At 31.9% G+C, this 14,846-nt stretch overlaps 1 protein-coding gene across 1 annotated transcript; it reads left to right on the forward strand.

Moving 5' to 3' along the window:
* Window positions 1–6,488: 6,488 nt before the first annotated feature.
* LOC134728026 (TWiK family of potassium channels protein 18-like) lies at window positions 6,489–11,294 on the forward strand. The gene is made up of 3 exons (XM_063592426.1): window positions 6,489–6,539; window positions 7,195–7,873; window positions 10,621–11,294. The coding sequence occupies exons 1-3, from the start codon at window positions 6,489–6,491 to the stop codon at window positions 11,289–11,291; spliced, it is 1,401 nt and encodes a 466-aa protein (XP_063448496.1). The 3' UTR covers window positions 11,292–11,294.
* The last annotated feature ends 3,552 nt before the right edge of the window (window positions 11,295–14,846 follow it).

Here is a 14,846-nt window from a genome sequence, read left to right on the forward strand (position 1 = left end):
CTCAAGTTTTTGTTCGGTTCGTGTCGATTAATCTTTTTATGTTGTGTCTTTTGTACAATTATTTGAAAAAAATGAGAATATAAATGCAGATTGTGTCAAAGAGACAACAACCCGACCAAAGAGCAGATAAAAGCTTAGGTCATCTTCATTGCACCGAGAAATTCCTTCATCCGGAAGCGTGCTGCGGTTGGCCCCGAAACAAAAATGCATACTAGTAAAGTGATATTGGCATCATACTTAACACCGAAATATATATGAAAAAAAAACTTATTTAAAAAGGATACAAATCTAACAAAGACCAAAGGATGGTTTGTCTGTATTTTTTTTTGTTAGCCATGGCGTTGTCAATCTTTTTTTTATCTGTGAGTTGATTGTCCCTCTGGTTACTTTTGCTCCTCTTAAATACGAAATAATTTGCAGACAAAATCAATATACTGCCATGAAAAACAACCACAGAATTACTAGCTCCTTACTTAACTCGGGACCAGCAAAAAATTGGTGTGGTTTAAGGTTCATCATAAGGAATTGAAAAATATGGCCGTGTTTACATTTTTTTCTCTGAGTACAGACAAACCTATGTCCCTGCAAAGGTTTTAAGGCAGGACAGGAACTAGATATATAAATTGAAAGTGCATTTTATGTTTTAGAAAATAATAAACTTTACTAGATTTTGCTTTCCAGTTTTTTTCGTTCCTGCAGAAGGTGCCAAAATGAAAGCCGGGAAAGAGGTTTGAGAATCTCCCCTTATTTAATACATGTTGTGAGTAGTATTGATTTAAATGGACAACAGATGGACAATTGACATCTGCAGACAATAGGTGATTTAAACTGTGTAAATGAGTTGACCGTATCAAATGAAACTCTGCAGACTGGAAAAAACTGGACATCAAAATGCAGGTAAGTTTTTAATTTTCTGAAATGTATACCTCATATAACTTTTATATATCTAGTTCCTGCCATGCCTTAAAACTTTCCTAAATGTACAAGTTTCTCTGTACTCATAGTAAATTGTGAGGGGTAAACACGGCCATATTTTTAAATTCCTTATGATGAACCTTTACATGTTTGCAGGCGTCGACCGTTCCCTTGTGTGGTGACAATACAACATTGTTAAGGTGTAACACCACTAATTCGGGCCCGTTCAGAAAGCACATGCCAGAAATTGGTACATATTAAACACAAAATAGTTCCTACGCATGATTGTAACTTTCAAAATATGTAGAATATTTATGTATTTTTGGTATCAAATAAAAGCCGAAAGATTGATGATCATTGTAGAACACTTATGGACTTTTAATTTTGAATGTTAAAAAACTGCACCAAATGTTAAAAAACTGCACCAAATGTTAAAAAGAGGGTTCGTTTTGTCTGTTTGTCAGATCTGAAGTACCTGTTTTGTTACATTCGAAGTTTCAGGAACCAGTTCTTTCTTATATGCCATTAAAGGTATGTTGATTTTTCAGTACAAGACACCATACAGTGTTGCTATGAAATGCAATGATTGTCGCTTTATTTGAACTTTAACCAACAGAGGTGTGCCTGCTTTAAACGGCGGAAATTAACATAGAAAGCAATGGGACCATGCATTAGTGGTGTACTTCCTTAACAAATTATTATGAAATTTGTGTTCACTCAACTAACCACATTGATCAAGGATTACACAGCACGGCAAGGGCGGTAACTCTGTAAAAATCAGATGAACGTTTATTGGTCTGTTTCTGTGTGTGTTGCGTTTCGGTGTTGTGTCGTTGTTCTCCTCTTATATTTAATGCGTTTCGCTCGGTTTTGGTTTGTTACCCCGATTTTGTTTTTTGTCCATGGATTTATGAGTTTTGAACAGCGGTATACTACTGTTGCCTTTATTAATCACTATCCATTTAAACTTCTCAACGATAAATATCATTGTTTGTCCAACTGCTATTTATATCTAGTGATTTTTGTCCGATAAAGTATGTGGTTCAAGTTTTGAAATTTAAGTTATGTTAAAGGGTTAAATAAACATTTTGTCAACATTTTGTAATGAAAATAAAACGAACTTTATAAATTTCATCAAGGTGTTTGGTATCATTTTAATATGAGACATTATCAGCAAAATAATTGAACACTATTAGATAACAAATAATGTTAAAACCCAAAGGATTTGAAAACTCGATACGGAAAATAAGTACATTGATTTCTCTGATGTATTGGAACTGCACTAAGGTTATAAAATATTCATGACACTATGATTACCACTGCATTATGTTCGAAAATGATAATTAAAAACAAATATATAGCTATACATAAATCGTTATACCTTGCAACATAGACACAATAGTCATTGTTAATGGAAGGTTAAAATTTACTACGAATTGCAAGTCAGGTAGGCATGGCGATATTTTATTCATATTCTATTGATATTTTATTGATATTTTATTGATACTTCATTGATAGATTTGTAGAAATTTAGTTGTTCAAGTATACTATTTTTGGTTAAAACCTACATGAATTTTAGCGTTTATTACAACATTTAAATGTAATGAAACTAACACTAAGACGTTTTAATTGCTCATCCAAAAAAAGATCAAAACAGTCATCTGCAAATCTTAAAGATAAACATTACATTTAAAAGTGTGAATGCCGTCTTTTTTTAATTTATATTTTTTTTTTAAACTGTCACGGTAATTTAATTCCAGTAGAAGGTATTTTGGATTTTTCTGGGGGATGCCCTTCGTCTTTTTGTTATTTAATAGTTTAAGTACTTTCGTTATATGTTTAACTTTTAAATTTTAATCAATATATTTAAGCACTTCATTTCTCACTTTTCTTTTTTTTCTCAATTTTCTTCATTTAAAATTAGTTTATGTTCATTTGTCAGAAAAAAATTTCCTATATTCTGTATTATGTAAACCCCATCCAGACCTGAATTGAACAATTCGTGCAAAAGGAAAAATTACTAGATTTAGAATTTCTAGCAATAAAGGCAATAAAGGATGGTAACTCGTTTTCCCATTCCCAAAACGCTTGCAACAATGGCACATGACAGGGACATTATTCTAAAAGAACCACTGAATTTGACTTGCCTAGTATGCATGTAAATACTACTTTAAAAAGATCATCAATTCGGAAATGTTGTTATACTCTTTAAAAATTCAATCTCAAGTCTTTATATGAGACATAATTAATAATTTATTATAACCAATAAAACATAAATTCGTCGTAATAAGTGAATACATAAAAAATGTGACATCCCTGAGTTTGTACACACATATTTATAAACCTTGACTATTGTTTTTAATCAAGTTCAGACTTTCACAATGAAGATATGCTTTTTTCATGGACATTATTTTTCACTATTCAAATGTATATTTTACACTTCGGTGTTGACATGAATATCAATAATGTGGTTATTTTTATAAATTTTCTGTTTACAAAACTTTGAATTATTCGAAAAACTAAGGATTTTCTTACCCAAGGAGTAGATTACCTTAGCCGTATTTGGCACAACTTTTTGGAATTTTGGGTTCTCAATGCTCTTCAACTTTGTATTGTTTGGCTTTTCAACTATTTTGATCTGAGTGTCACTGATGAGTCTAATGTAGACGAAACGCGCGTCTGGCGTATAAAATTATAATCCTGGTACTTTTGATAACTATTTTTTCGCTATTCAAATGTATATTTTACAAAGGTGTCAGGAGAGTGTTTTATTACATTAGCTTTGAGTATACAACAACATGCAGTTGATTAAGCTGATCAATACTAATTATTCTCCATGAAAACTTATATCCGTAAACTAATCACTTAATCTACTGTTAACAAAGAAAAACGTAGATCAATACTAATTATTCTCCATGAAAACTTATATCCGTAAACTAATCACTTAATCTACTGGTAACAAAGAAAAACGTAGACAAGTAATTAAATAATATAACAGACGTGCTTAATAAAAATTTGATATGAAGGAACGGTAATATAACTATTTAGTTACTTTGAAAATATTGTATTGTGCAAAACCGTCACCATTGTATGTAAAAATTGCAAAAGGGGAGTCGCGATGTGGAGGATTTATTTTGTATCGGGTTACAAATTTCTTTTTGGGAAAAATGAACATAAAAATAAGACAATCTAAAGTAAAACAACAAATCACATTTATCCCAATAAAGGATAGGTCGGTTTCTAAGATAGTTTTACGTATACGTCTGATTTAATAATTGCGTCTGTTTCCTGATTTTAATATGTTCGTTCTATATCACACTTCAGATAGGAGAACGAAAAAGGGGGGAGAGCATATCAAATAGAGTGGTCACAATTCTTTTTTTAAAATTTTCGTTAAAGTTTATTCAAAGGATCAAGGCAAATTACAATAATATTGAGCGTTTCTTTATCAGTCCTGGCATACAATGTACAGATTTCTAAACCCATGATAAGAAACATGTACTGTAGCAACTTAACCTGACCATATCGGGAAATAGGTATTTAGTCGGATCTTAACTCGTACTTGTGATTTGGTTAAAACCGGTTCTGATATAAATATACGAAAAAATGTCGAAATGTTCAGGACTTAATTAAATCCGTATTTCGGTAGGGTGGTGCAAGCATACGATTTTTATTGCGTCTCACACTTAGAGAAGCGAATAATCTTTAACTACTTTATTCAAATATTGTGTAAAAACGTTAACTTTGAGCTTTGAAAGTCAGGTGACTCGAACATTTTCCTAATGAAGTTTTAAAAAATTGCAAAGAAATATTTTTACAGCGAGTTAGCTTTCACTAGTCTTCACTATCTATAGATTAACAACTTTTGGTTATTCTTATAATTTAGAATCACCATTGAAGGTGGCGGACGATTGCACAGTTAATTAATTCTTTTGATATGCCATTTGTGTGCCAGAGTGACATTCCGTTGTATTATGTGCCAATTCGAAAAAGTTATGCGAGTATTCTCTCCCCCTTAACAGGTTCAGTATTTTATCTTTAAGTTAACGTTTCTGCTATAATTTGGAATACTTACAAAATGTATCAATTCAATATATTTCAGTTTTTGTTATTGGTGTATAAAAAATATTGATGTACGAATAAAATTTCATAAATTTGAAACGTTTAAAATTATTACATACCAATACAAAGAACCGTTCATCATTTTTGAAAAAGACTATGAAAGAAAATCGAATTAAGTATCTCCTCTTGATGATAGATTGATTGGATAATTAACCAGCGTTATCTACAGGTAATCACAGAGAGGGACCGGCGAGCAATATTTAATTGTAGCTTATTCAACCTTATAACAATTTTCCACTATAAACGAATGATACTTTATACAAATATAAGGACTTAGTAAGCTAAATCTATTAATTCTATTAGATATTATGATTTTTTATTGCAATAGATTAATATGCTACATGTAGTATTTAAAGCGTTTCTTGGTTGATTCGCATTCTGAATATTTAAACACTGCAAAACTGAAAGACAAATATAGGAAGTCTAAAGCTATTACTGTTTCCTTAGATCTTAAATCAAATACTTCGCCTTGTTTTCTCTGATTTCAAAAAGAATAAAAAAGAGACAAAATGTACCGAAGGGATATTTAAACTAATGGTCGAAAGACAAATTAGCTATGCAATGGTAATAATGAATAAAAGCCAAAACACATACAGAGTATATAAACACAACACAAAAAACTATACGTTCATCAACAGGAACACCAACCAAAATCAGGAGTTTTTTGGGGAATGCTGAATATCCATTGCTTTTCCTATAGCTACAAAGATAGGATACATATATACATGTATATATATCCACTGGGAAACAATAATGAACACCCTTATTGGTCAGCATGAAAGGTGTATGCATTTAAAGTGGACCATTGTCTACAAAACGCGTATGATAGTTAAAAATGGAAAAGAACAAATCACAATTATATACACTGTGAAGTAGAAACTTATAATTTATTAGAAAAAATGTTATTTGTTAAAGGATTAACCACGATAAAGGTATTTGATACTTAAATCAAGAGTTCCAACTGGTGAAGTTGAAATCATCCCTTCGTAAGCTTTACGGACGCCATCACGAGTTGGTCGACCGATATATACTGTGCCAAACAATTTAGCAACAAAATGGTGAAATTTTATTTTATAACAAAATCTTAACAACATATAATTTTGATAAAAACAAAATGCAATAAAGACATGTCAGAGGCAAACTGAATGTTTATCACTCACATTCATAAGGAGTTTCTTTGTATGGAGCGCGGGAGAGTCAAAGTGCCAAAAATGAGTATAGTGTAATTTGTCGATATCTGTTTTTTAGTCTCTAAACTGTTGCCTTATGCACATTAAATTACGCCATGATGTCAGCAATACTCATTCTGACATCAACCATTCCAATAGCATTATGGCGGTCATTTTTCTTACCAATGGTGTGTTTCTGAACGTTAGTGAAAAAAAAATTTGTAATATCGTTAAAAAAACAGCTACAGATGGTAAAACATCAAGTACACGTGCAAAGCTAAAATGGCGCGAAATCAATCACTAGGAACAAAGTATGACTGTTTTGAATTACAGGTAAAACTAAGGATTATATCAATGATGTTTAAATATTTTTTTTCCAGAATCAAAAAAATTAAAATTAAAATAAAAGTGTTGCTAAACTTTTTTGGCTCAGTATAGAATAATCGTTTCACAGATGCTATCGAATATGTTCTTTGTGACGTAACTACAATTCCCTACCCTCTTCACGAATGTAACCTACCTAATTAAAGTATTACCCGGATTTGGGTTTTTTTCAGCAACACGACGGTTGTCTCCCATTTGGAGCATGATCTGCGAACTCTTCAGGAACACCTAATATCAACCTCAGTACTCAGTAGTGGGCGGGGTTCGGGTCGTAAGTCTTCAGTTTTCTATCTTGTGTCTCGTGTACTTTTATTTGTCTTTTTTTTATTTTTTAGTCATGGTATGTTAGTTTATTTTCGATTCATGCGTATATTAGGTCATTCCTTCTTTTAATGGTTTTACAGGTTTATTGTTTGAAATTCACGATTTGAGGGGAAATGAACTATTGTATTCCACTATCATAAATTAAAACGCATTTGACACGTTGCTCTAGAATTAGACTAAACGATAGAATCCTACTGTTTCATTACGTGGTCAGTTTATTTACGTTTTGTGTCCTTATCTAACAGTTCGTTCTTATACCACAATTTTATATTTATTGCAGGTGTACTTAGATAAAATGTCGACAGATTGTTCTACTGATATTTCAAACACTGCATGTGTCACCACAGATATGTCAATACAAGATCTGAAGGATTCCGAAAAGCTTGGAATGTCAATTGCAGAATCTAATGAAACCTGTATCGTCAGTGATATATCTGATCATGATATAAATAGGAAAAATTCGTCGTCATATAACACTGCATGCGCAAGTGACGACATAAATGACGTCATAAACTCAATGACAGAGAAAGAAAAAGATAAAAAAGATATTCCAAAGTCAGCACAAATCAAAAGAAAGGGGAAAGTTCTTTTGAAGAAATTTCTGATATTCCTATTTTCTCACGTAGGTTTGACATGCTTGGTCATAGGATATTCAATATTTGGTGCCATCATTTTTCAAAGTTTGGAGCAAGGAAATGAAAAACAAAGTAGAATTATTACTACAAACCTCAGAAAGGAGACATTAAATGATCTTTGGAATACGACTTATCTTCTTAATATTTTCGAGAAGCCAAATTGGACGGAAAGGGTGGAAAATACTTTACGCCTTTTTGAAAAGCAAATCTACAAAGCTACAATGCAACTAGGATGGGATGGCAGGTCAGACGAGGCCGTGGGTGAGCTGCAATGGTCCTTTACTGGTTCCTTGTTTTATTCAGTCTCTGTTATTACAACAATAGGTAAATTATGAACAAAATTCAGTAAAAAAAATTCCAACTTCCAAACATTATTCTTACATCTGATGGTTAACAATCTGCTTTGTCACTCTCTCAAGTCCTCTCAAGTGTGTCTTTTGATATATTTGCTACAACTATTGTGATTTTAATAACATTCTTTAGATACTTATTTTCGTGGATACATGGGAATCAAGAATCCAAATGATCAACGAATTACAAATTTTCTAAAGGAATGAATGCAGAAATTGCCAAATCCACGACATCAAAAATCAACAAATATGCAAATAATTCCTCAAACCACGAAAATTGGTACCTACGAAAATTAGTGAATTCACAGTATTCACGTTTAAGTTTACACCTCTTCATAATTACATTTTCTCGACCAAGGTAGATTATGTCATAACAATTGAAATAGATAAATTTATTTTGATTTGATCTAAACTAATTTTTACAGTATTACTCATACGTGAAATGTCAAATGTCCTGACTTATCATATGTGATGATTTCATTCTATGTATTGTATACGGAAATTATATTTTTCAATCAAGGAAATTGCCTTATTTTGCAAATAAACGAATACTTTGGAGGCTTTTCATATGTTGTGATCAATTAATTCACACGCCAAACGTTATGCATATTTCAGTTGAGTTGTTATAATGAATTTCTATCAATGTACGGAAATGTAAGGGGAGTCGCCAAGCGAGATGATAATTTACAAAAAAGATAATACAAAATTTTTATTGAACTTATATCTAAATATGAATGTGTCATAATTGATTTGAGTAGAGTTCTTGGAACTATTGTTTACTTTTGATTATTTTTTTATTATTTTTTTTTTTCTAATACTATATAACTGTTTGACATTGATGATCTAGTGTTCAATGCGGTCGAATGATCTCCCTGACCTTTGTATGGCTGTAGGTGGTGATCTCATTGACAGAGACTATATACCTATGAATGTTCATTTGAACCAATATCGAGGTGTTTTGCTTTAAATGAGTTTCAGCGATTCGACTCGAGATCAATCGAGTTTAAAGGTTATTCAACAGTCTTACTGTGGTGATGCAACATCTTCAAAAAAGAACAGTAATGTTTATTGGTTTTACTCCATGACTTATTCGACTTAATTTTTTGAGACTGACTATACTTATGATTTGCCAAAAATGAAGATTTTACTATGCTTTTTTTCAGAAATGAAGATTTTACTATGGTTTTTTTTCAAAAATATAATGAAAAGTATGAGCCACCGTGCGCTTTTTCATTCTATTGTTGAAAATTGCCTTAATTTGGTAAGATTGTTCATGAGAAACACATTTGTGTGAATAAAAAAAATGCATGAGTTAGAATGTTAAAATAAATTGTGAGAAGATAGGTTTTAGTATATGTTTTAAGAAAATAAAAAGAAAACATGGTGTCACCGGAGTTGTTTTCATACAACAACTTGAAGTAAAAAATTTAAAAATCAAGTATACATTTTTTACTGAAAAAAGTTTTCTCAGCCTGAATGGCTCATTTGAACAAATAAATGTTATTTGTTTAAATATTATGAATAACACAAAAAAAAACACTTAGTTCTCTTTCTATAAATGAATAGTCGAAGCATTAATTGGCAAATTTGTGTCCAAATTTGCAGATTTGAGCAAATAACTAGACCGATTTTGTACTCTGAATGTACAAGCCAAGATGGCGGTAAATCATGAATCTATCTTTTTATCTGATAGACTAAGATTTGTTTCTTTGGTTGATTGATGAGAACTTTGTTTTACAATTTCCTACACTTGCTTGTTGGATTTTCTAAAAAACTGATCAATTGTTTTCCTTCGATACTTTTTTCAAATGCATATTGAGGCATTTAAATATATTTGTGTGGTTTCAAATATTTAACTCTCTTATAAATTATCAAACTTTTATCAAAAATATTATTGTTGGATAATGTGGTTGTCTTAGTTGTCTTTCTTATTTTCCACGTTTGTTATAAACACCCCCCCCCCCGTTTATCAAAAAAAGGAGGGGGTTCTTTAACAGCTTAATATATAGTTTGCATACTTATCATTGATATATTGTGATGTCTGTTGTCTGACTGGCAATAATATGACATATTTCTCTATTCTATATTAATTTTGGAAAATCTGATTTTTTTGGTATTCAGTAGAGGTCAACCACATGCGATGACTGTTGTTCTAATTTTTTCTGGGAATCTAGCCGATTGTGAAATTAGTTATCAATAAGAATATCATCTGGGTGTGCCTATTAAAACAAGACAAAACGTTGTCCCTATCAAATATTCTATTCATTTTTATATGAGTCAGATAACCTCCAATTCTATGTACAACCACATTTGAAAACATTTAAGGTTTTCATATTGAATATGCATGCAATATTAATTTTGCATACTGTGGATTCATTTATTTTCGTGGGTACCAATATTTCGTGGATTGAGAAAAAAAACTTGCATTTTCGTGGATATTAGATTTCGTGGTTTTGTTTAATTCTGCATACATTCCTTAAAAAAATTTGTAATTCGTAAAACCTTTAAATTCGTGGTTCCCCTGTTTCAACGAAATCAACGAAAACTGGTATCCAACGAATATTAATGAATCCACAGTAGCTGTTAAACAATCAACCAACCAGAAGGAGGCATTAGTTTCTGTCTTCCTTTCGCAAGTGAAGGTAAATCTTTTCCATGCTGTCTTGTCTTCATACGACCTGTGCTAAGCAAACATTGATCATCAATTTATTCTGTTTACAGGTTATGGCCACATTACACCTAAAACTACATGGGGACGAATTGTCACAATGATATATGCATTCTTTGGAATACCACTTACATTGTTGTGTCTTGCAAATATTGGATCCCTTCTGGGGAAAGGATTTCAGATCTTTTACAATAGGATACCAGTTGTTAGAAATAAACGAGATTTTGGTATTGGGAATGCTTTACCACTTCCAGCAACAACTATCCAGCATAAAAAGGTCATAGGAGAAGACGGGACTATAACCGAAGAAAAAAATCTAATAGTTTACATTCCATCTCGTTCTCTGCCGCCGCCACAGCACGTGCCAATAATTGTTTGCAGTGTACTTGTTATAACGTATACACTGATAGGAACATTTCTTTTTCATTTATGGGAAACCAGTTGGGGCATACTACAGTCTGCTTACTTTTGTTTCATCACCTTATCAACAATTGGATTCGGTGATGTTGTACCAGGACATAGTTTAGACTCGTGGCAAAGTCAACCAAAACAGTTTATCGGTGTGATTTATCTGCTATTTGGATTAACACTATTAGCTATGTGTTTTGATCTTTTGCAAGAACAGGTGAGAACCTTTGCTAGATGGTTTGGAGAATGGCTTGGCATTGTTGAAGTTGAGGACGACGAAGAGGACGACGAAGATACAGAACACAATTTAAATTAGATACTTTTTTCCAGCATATTAGCACACTGCGTTATTGCGATGATTTATTAAATGCTTCAAGTCATTCAATGCATACAATTGCTGGATGAACAAATTAGGAATTAAAAATCGTTAAGACAATTTTTATTTTTAATTTCTAAACAAGTTGTTTTAAATATGTTTGTAATGTATTGATCAATTTGCCACCGTTTCACAATCAAAACACGTCGTTTTATTACTGAAGGTGTACAACGCGACTATATATTTATAGGTGTAAGGAATAACTACTGAATTGGTGTTTGGAAAAGGTTATGTAAAAAATATATTCGGTGGATTTTACTTTCACTCTACATGCTCTCTACAAACGTTAATCTATTTTAGGGGGTGGTTTTGAACATACAAGAAAAAGGATGGCATATATCAAAGTGGTACGTCAACTCATACGTCGATTAGACGGCATACATCAAAGTTGTACGTCAACTCATACGTCGATAAGACGGCATACATCAAAGTGGTACGTCAACTAATACGTCGATAAGACGGCATACTCAAAGTGGTACGTCAACTAATACGTCAATAAGACGGCATACATCAAAGTGGTTCTTCAACTCAAACGTCAAACGTCGATGAGACGGCATACATCAAAGTGGTACGTCAACTCATACGTCGATGAGACGGCATACATCAAAGTGGTACGTCAACTTATACGTGGATGAAACGGCATACATCAAAGTGGTTCGTCAACTCATACGTCGATGATACGGCATACATCAAAGTGGTTCGTCAACTCATACGTCGATGAGACGGCATTCATCAAAGTGGTACGTTAACTCATACGTCGATGAGACGGCATTAATCAAAGTGGTACGTTAACTCATATGTCGATGCGACGGCATACATCAAAGTGGTACGTCAACTCTTTTTTATAGATTCATAATTGTTCTCTCGTTTCTCGTTTTTTAAATAATGTAGACCGTTGTAATAGTATTAATTTTTTGTATATACTAAATTGTGAAGCTTAATTAATCTTGTTATCTTTTTTACATGTAATACGTTAGTCAGTGTAAATAATTAGTTTCTGAGCTACTATAATAAGAACAGTGCCTTGGCTTTTTTGCTTGCTACGCTATCTCTACCTTGATCGTTTTACCAGCTCCGATACCGGCAGCATTACTAGTTTGTAACTCGACAAAAACTGTCATAATCCTGACTTGGTAAAGGCATTTTCAAATGTAGAAAAATGGTGGATTGAACCTGGTTTTATAGCACTAAACCTCTCACTTGTACTACAGTCTCATCAAATTCCGTTATATTTACAACGATACGTGAACAAAACAGACATAATAAAAGGGATGTTCCATTCGCTCTGGAAGGGTTAACAGATTTGTATTTACAAGTGGAAGCGACCTTAACGCTGATATAAGTAAAAACCTAAGAATAATTCTTAATTAGAAGGTCACATTCGAGGAAGAGATTATAATATTGTAATTACAACAATTAAAATATATCCATCGACATTCAAGAATAATGTTTTATGAATATATATAATTCTTAAATTAAACATAATAGTCTTTATCTTCTTTGTGAAGGAGGAACATGATTCAAGAAGTAATTTACACTGGACCATTCGTCTTCTGTATTATCTAATTTTTATAGAAACAATACAACCTGAAAAATACAACAAAATAGCTTACTTATTGTTTTACCTTTGAAAATACATTTTCAATTGGATGTGTGTTATATATGTACCAGTTAATTTTGTCTACATAGTTAAAAGGTGAGTTAAAATATACTGAACTCAGAGGAAATTTCATACAGAAAGTCTGTATTCAAATGGCATAATCAAAAGCTCAAACACGTCAAACGAATGGATAACAACTGGCATATTTATGACTTAATAACTCATTTTTTTCATTTCATAAAATGCAAATTGCAATAGTATGAAGGGTGCCATATGTAAAGAAGGGTTTCCTGACCCTCCGGAGAAATTAAGATAACACCCAGTTTGTAGTCGTCTATGTTATTATTGTAGTCTGTTATTTTTCCTTTTCGTATTTTTTTTTTATTAATTTTTCCTGGCTTTGATTTTTTTTGCATTTTTTTCTGTATTTTTGAAGAATTGTGTATTAAAGCAAGTTTAGTTTGACAATTAATAAGATGGTTAAGTTGTACATGAAAGGAAACCCATGATCGTTAACCTTGTACTTGTTTGACTTTATAACTATTATGATTTGAACGTTAATGATGAGCCTTATGTAAACGAAACGCGCGTCTGACGTACTAAATTATAATCCTGGTACCTTTGATAAATATTAGTATAGCCACTTTTTATCATGGAATCTCTAATGTTTTATATTAAATTATAACCACGAGGTCGATGCCACTGATGGTGGACGTTTCGTTTCCGAGGGTATCACCAACCCAGTATTCGGCACATTGGCGTTGGCATGAATATCAATTCTATAGTAATGTTTATAAATTTTCTGTTACAAAACTTTGAATTTTCGAAACTAAGGATTTTCTTATCCTGGAAAAAGATTTCCTAATCAGTATTTGGCACAACGTTTTGAAATTTTGGGTCCTCAATGCTCTCCAACTTGATTCTGTACTTATACATCCCGTCATTATGCAAACAATCATATAAGTGATAGGTTAAGCTAATTTGAAAACCACGTTTAAATCATGATTTTCTAATAAAAGAAAATATATGTACCAAGTATACGGGATGTTTAAGTACAGAATCATGTCATTTGAAACAAAAAAACATAAAAAGGCATATGCATGTACACAAGGTACATTACAAAAATACAAATAAGCCACGTCAAAAGGAGATCATCATAAATAGATTTTAATGTAAAAGTAGTATTCATTAAGACAAATAAAAGAATATTATGTGTAACACGTAGTTAGGATGACAATTTACCAGTAAAGATCCACCTTAAATGGATATTTCCAAAAAAATAGATTAAACAGTAAAAGTACATTTAATAAAGACTTTAAACGAATTCTATAAAACGTTATTAAGATCAGAATTCACGTCAGAATCTATGCATGTAAACTGGTATCCCAAAGTAATACATTTATAACGTATATATGCTTCTATTTTTATGTTGAAAAGCATTGAATTATTTCTGATATACACCTATGCATTCCACATTTGGAATGGTGGTATACAAGGTTTTAAAGTCAACAGTATTGTAAGAACTAATTTCAAAAAAAGATCTAGATTTTAAAAAATATAGAAATTATTAAGACTTTTTTTAATACACAAATGGTAAATACCACTACGCGAATTAACAGTATTCCTTAAAACTGCTTTCAGTTTGGAAATTTGTTTTGTTAATCTAATGGACAAATCTTAATAGTCAAATATGCAGATGAACCGGCATCGTATCGTTTTTTATGAGAAATTTTGTGAAGCTTGGGTTTCCAATACAAACAAGGTAAGTCCTGCGATTTGATGTCTTATGTAATGGCCATTGCAGTTTATAAATGACATCCTAAATATATTTTTTTTACTTTCCATATACAAATCCAGTAACAAGTAAACAAAACGAATTGGCTCACAATGACAAA

The sequence above is a fragment of the Mytilus trossulus genome, chromosome 8 (assembly GCF_036588685.1).
Source record: "Mytilus trossulus isolate FHL-02 chromosome 8, PNRI_Mtr1.1.1.hap1, whole genome shotgun sequence".
NCBI classification, from domain to species: domain Eukaryota; kingdom Metazoa; phylum Mollusca; class Bivalvia; order Mytilida; family Mytilidae; genus Mytilus; species Mytilus trossulus.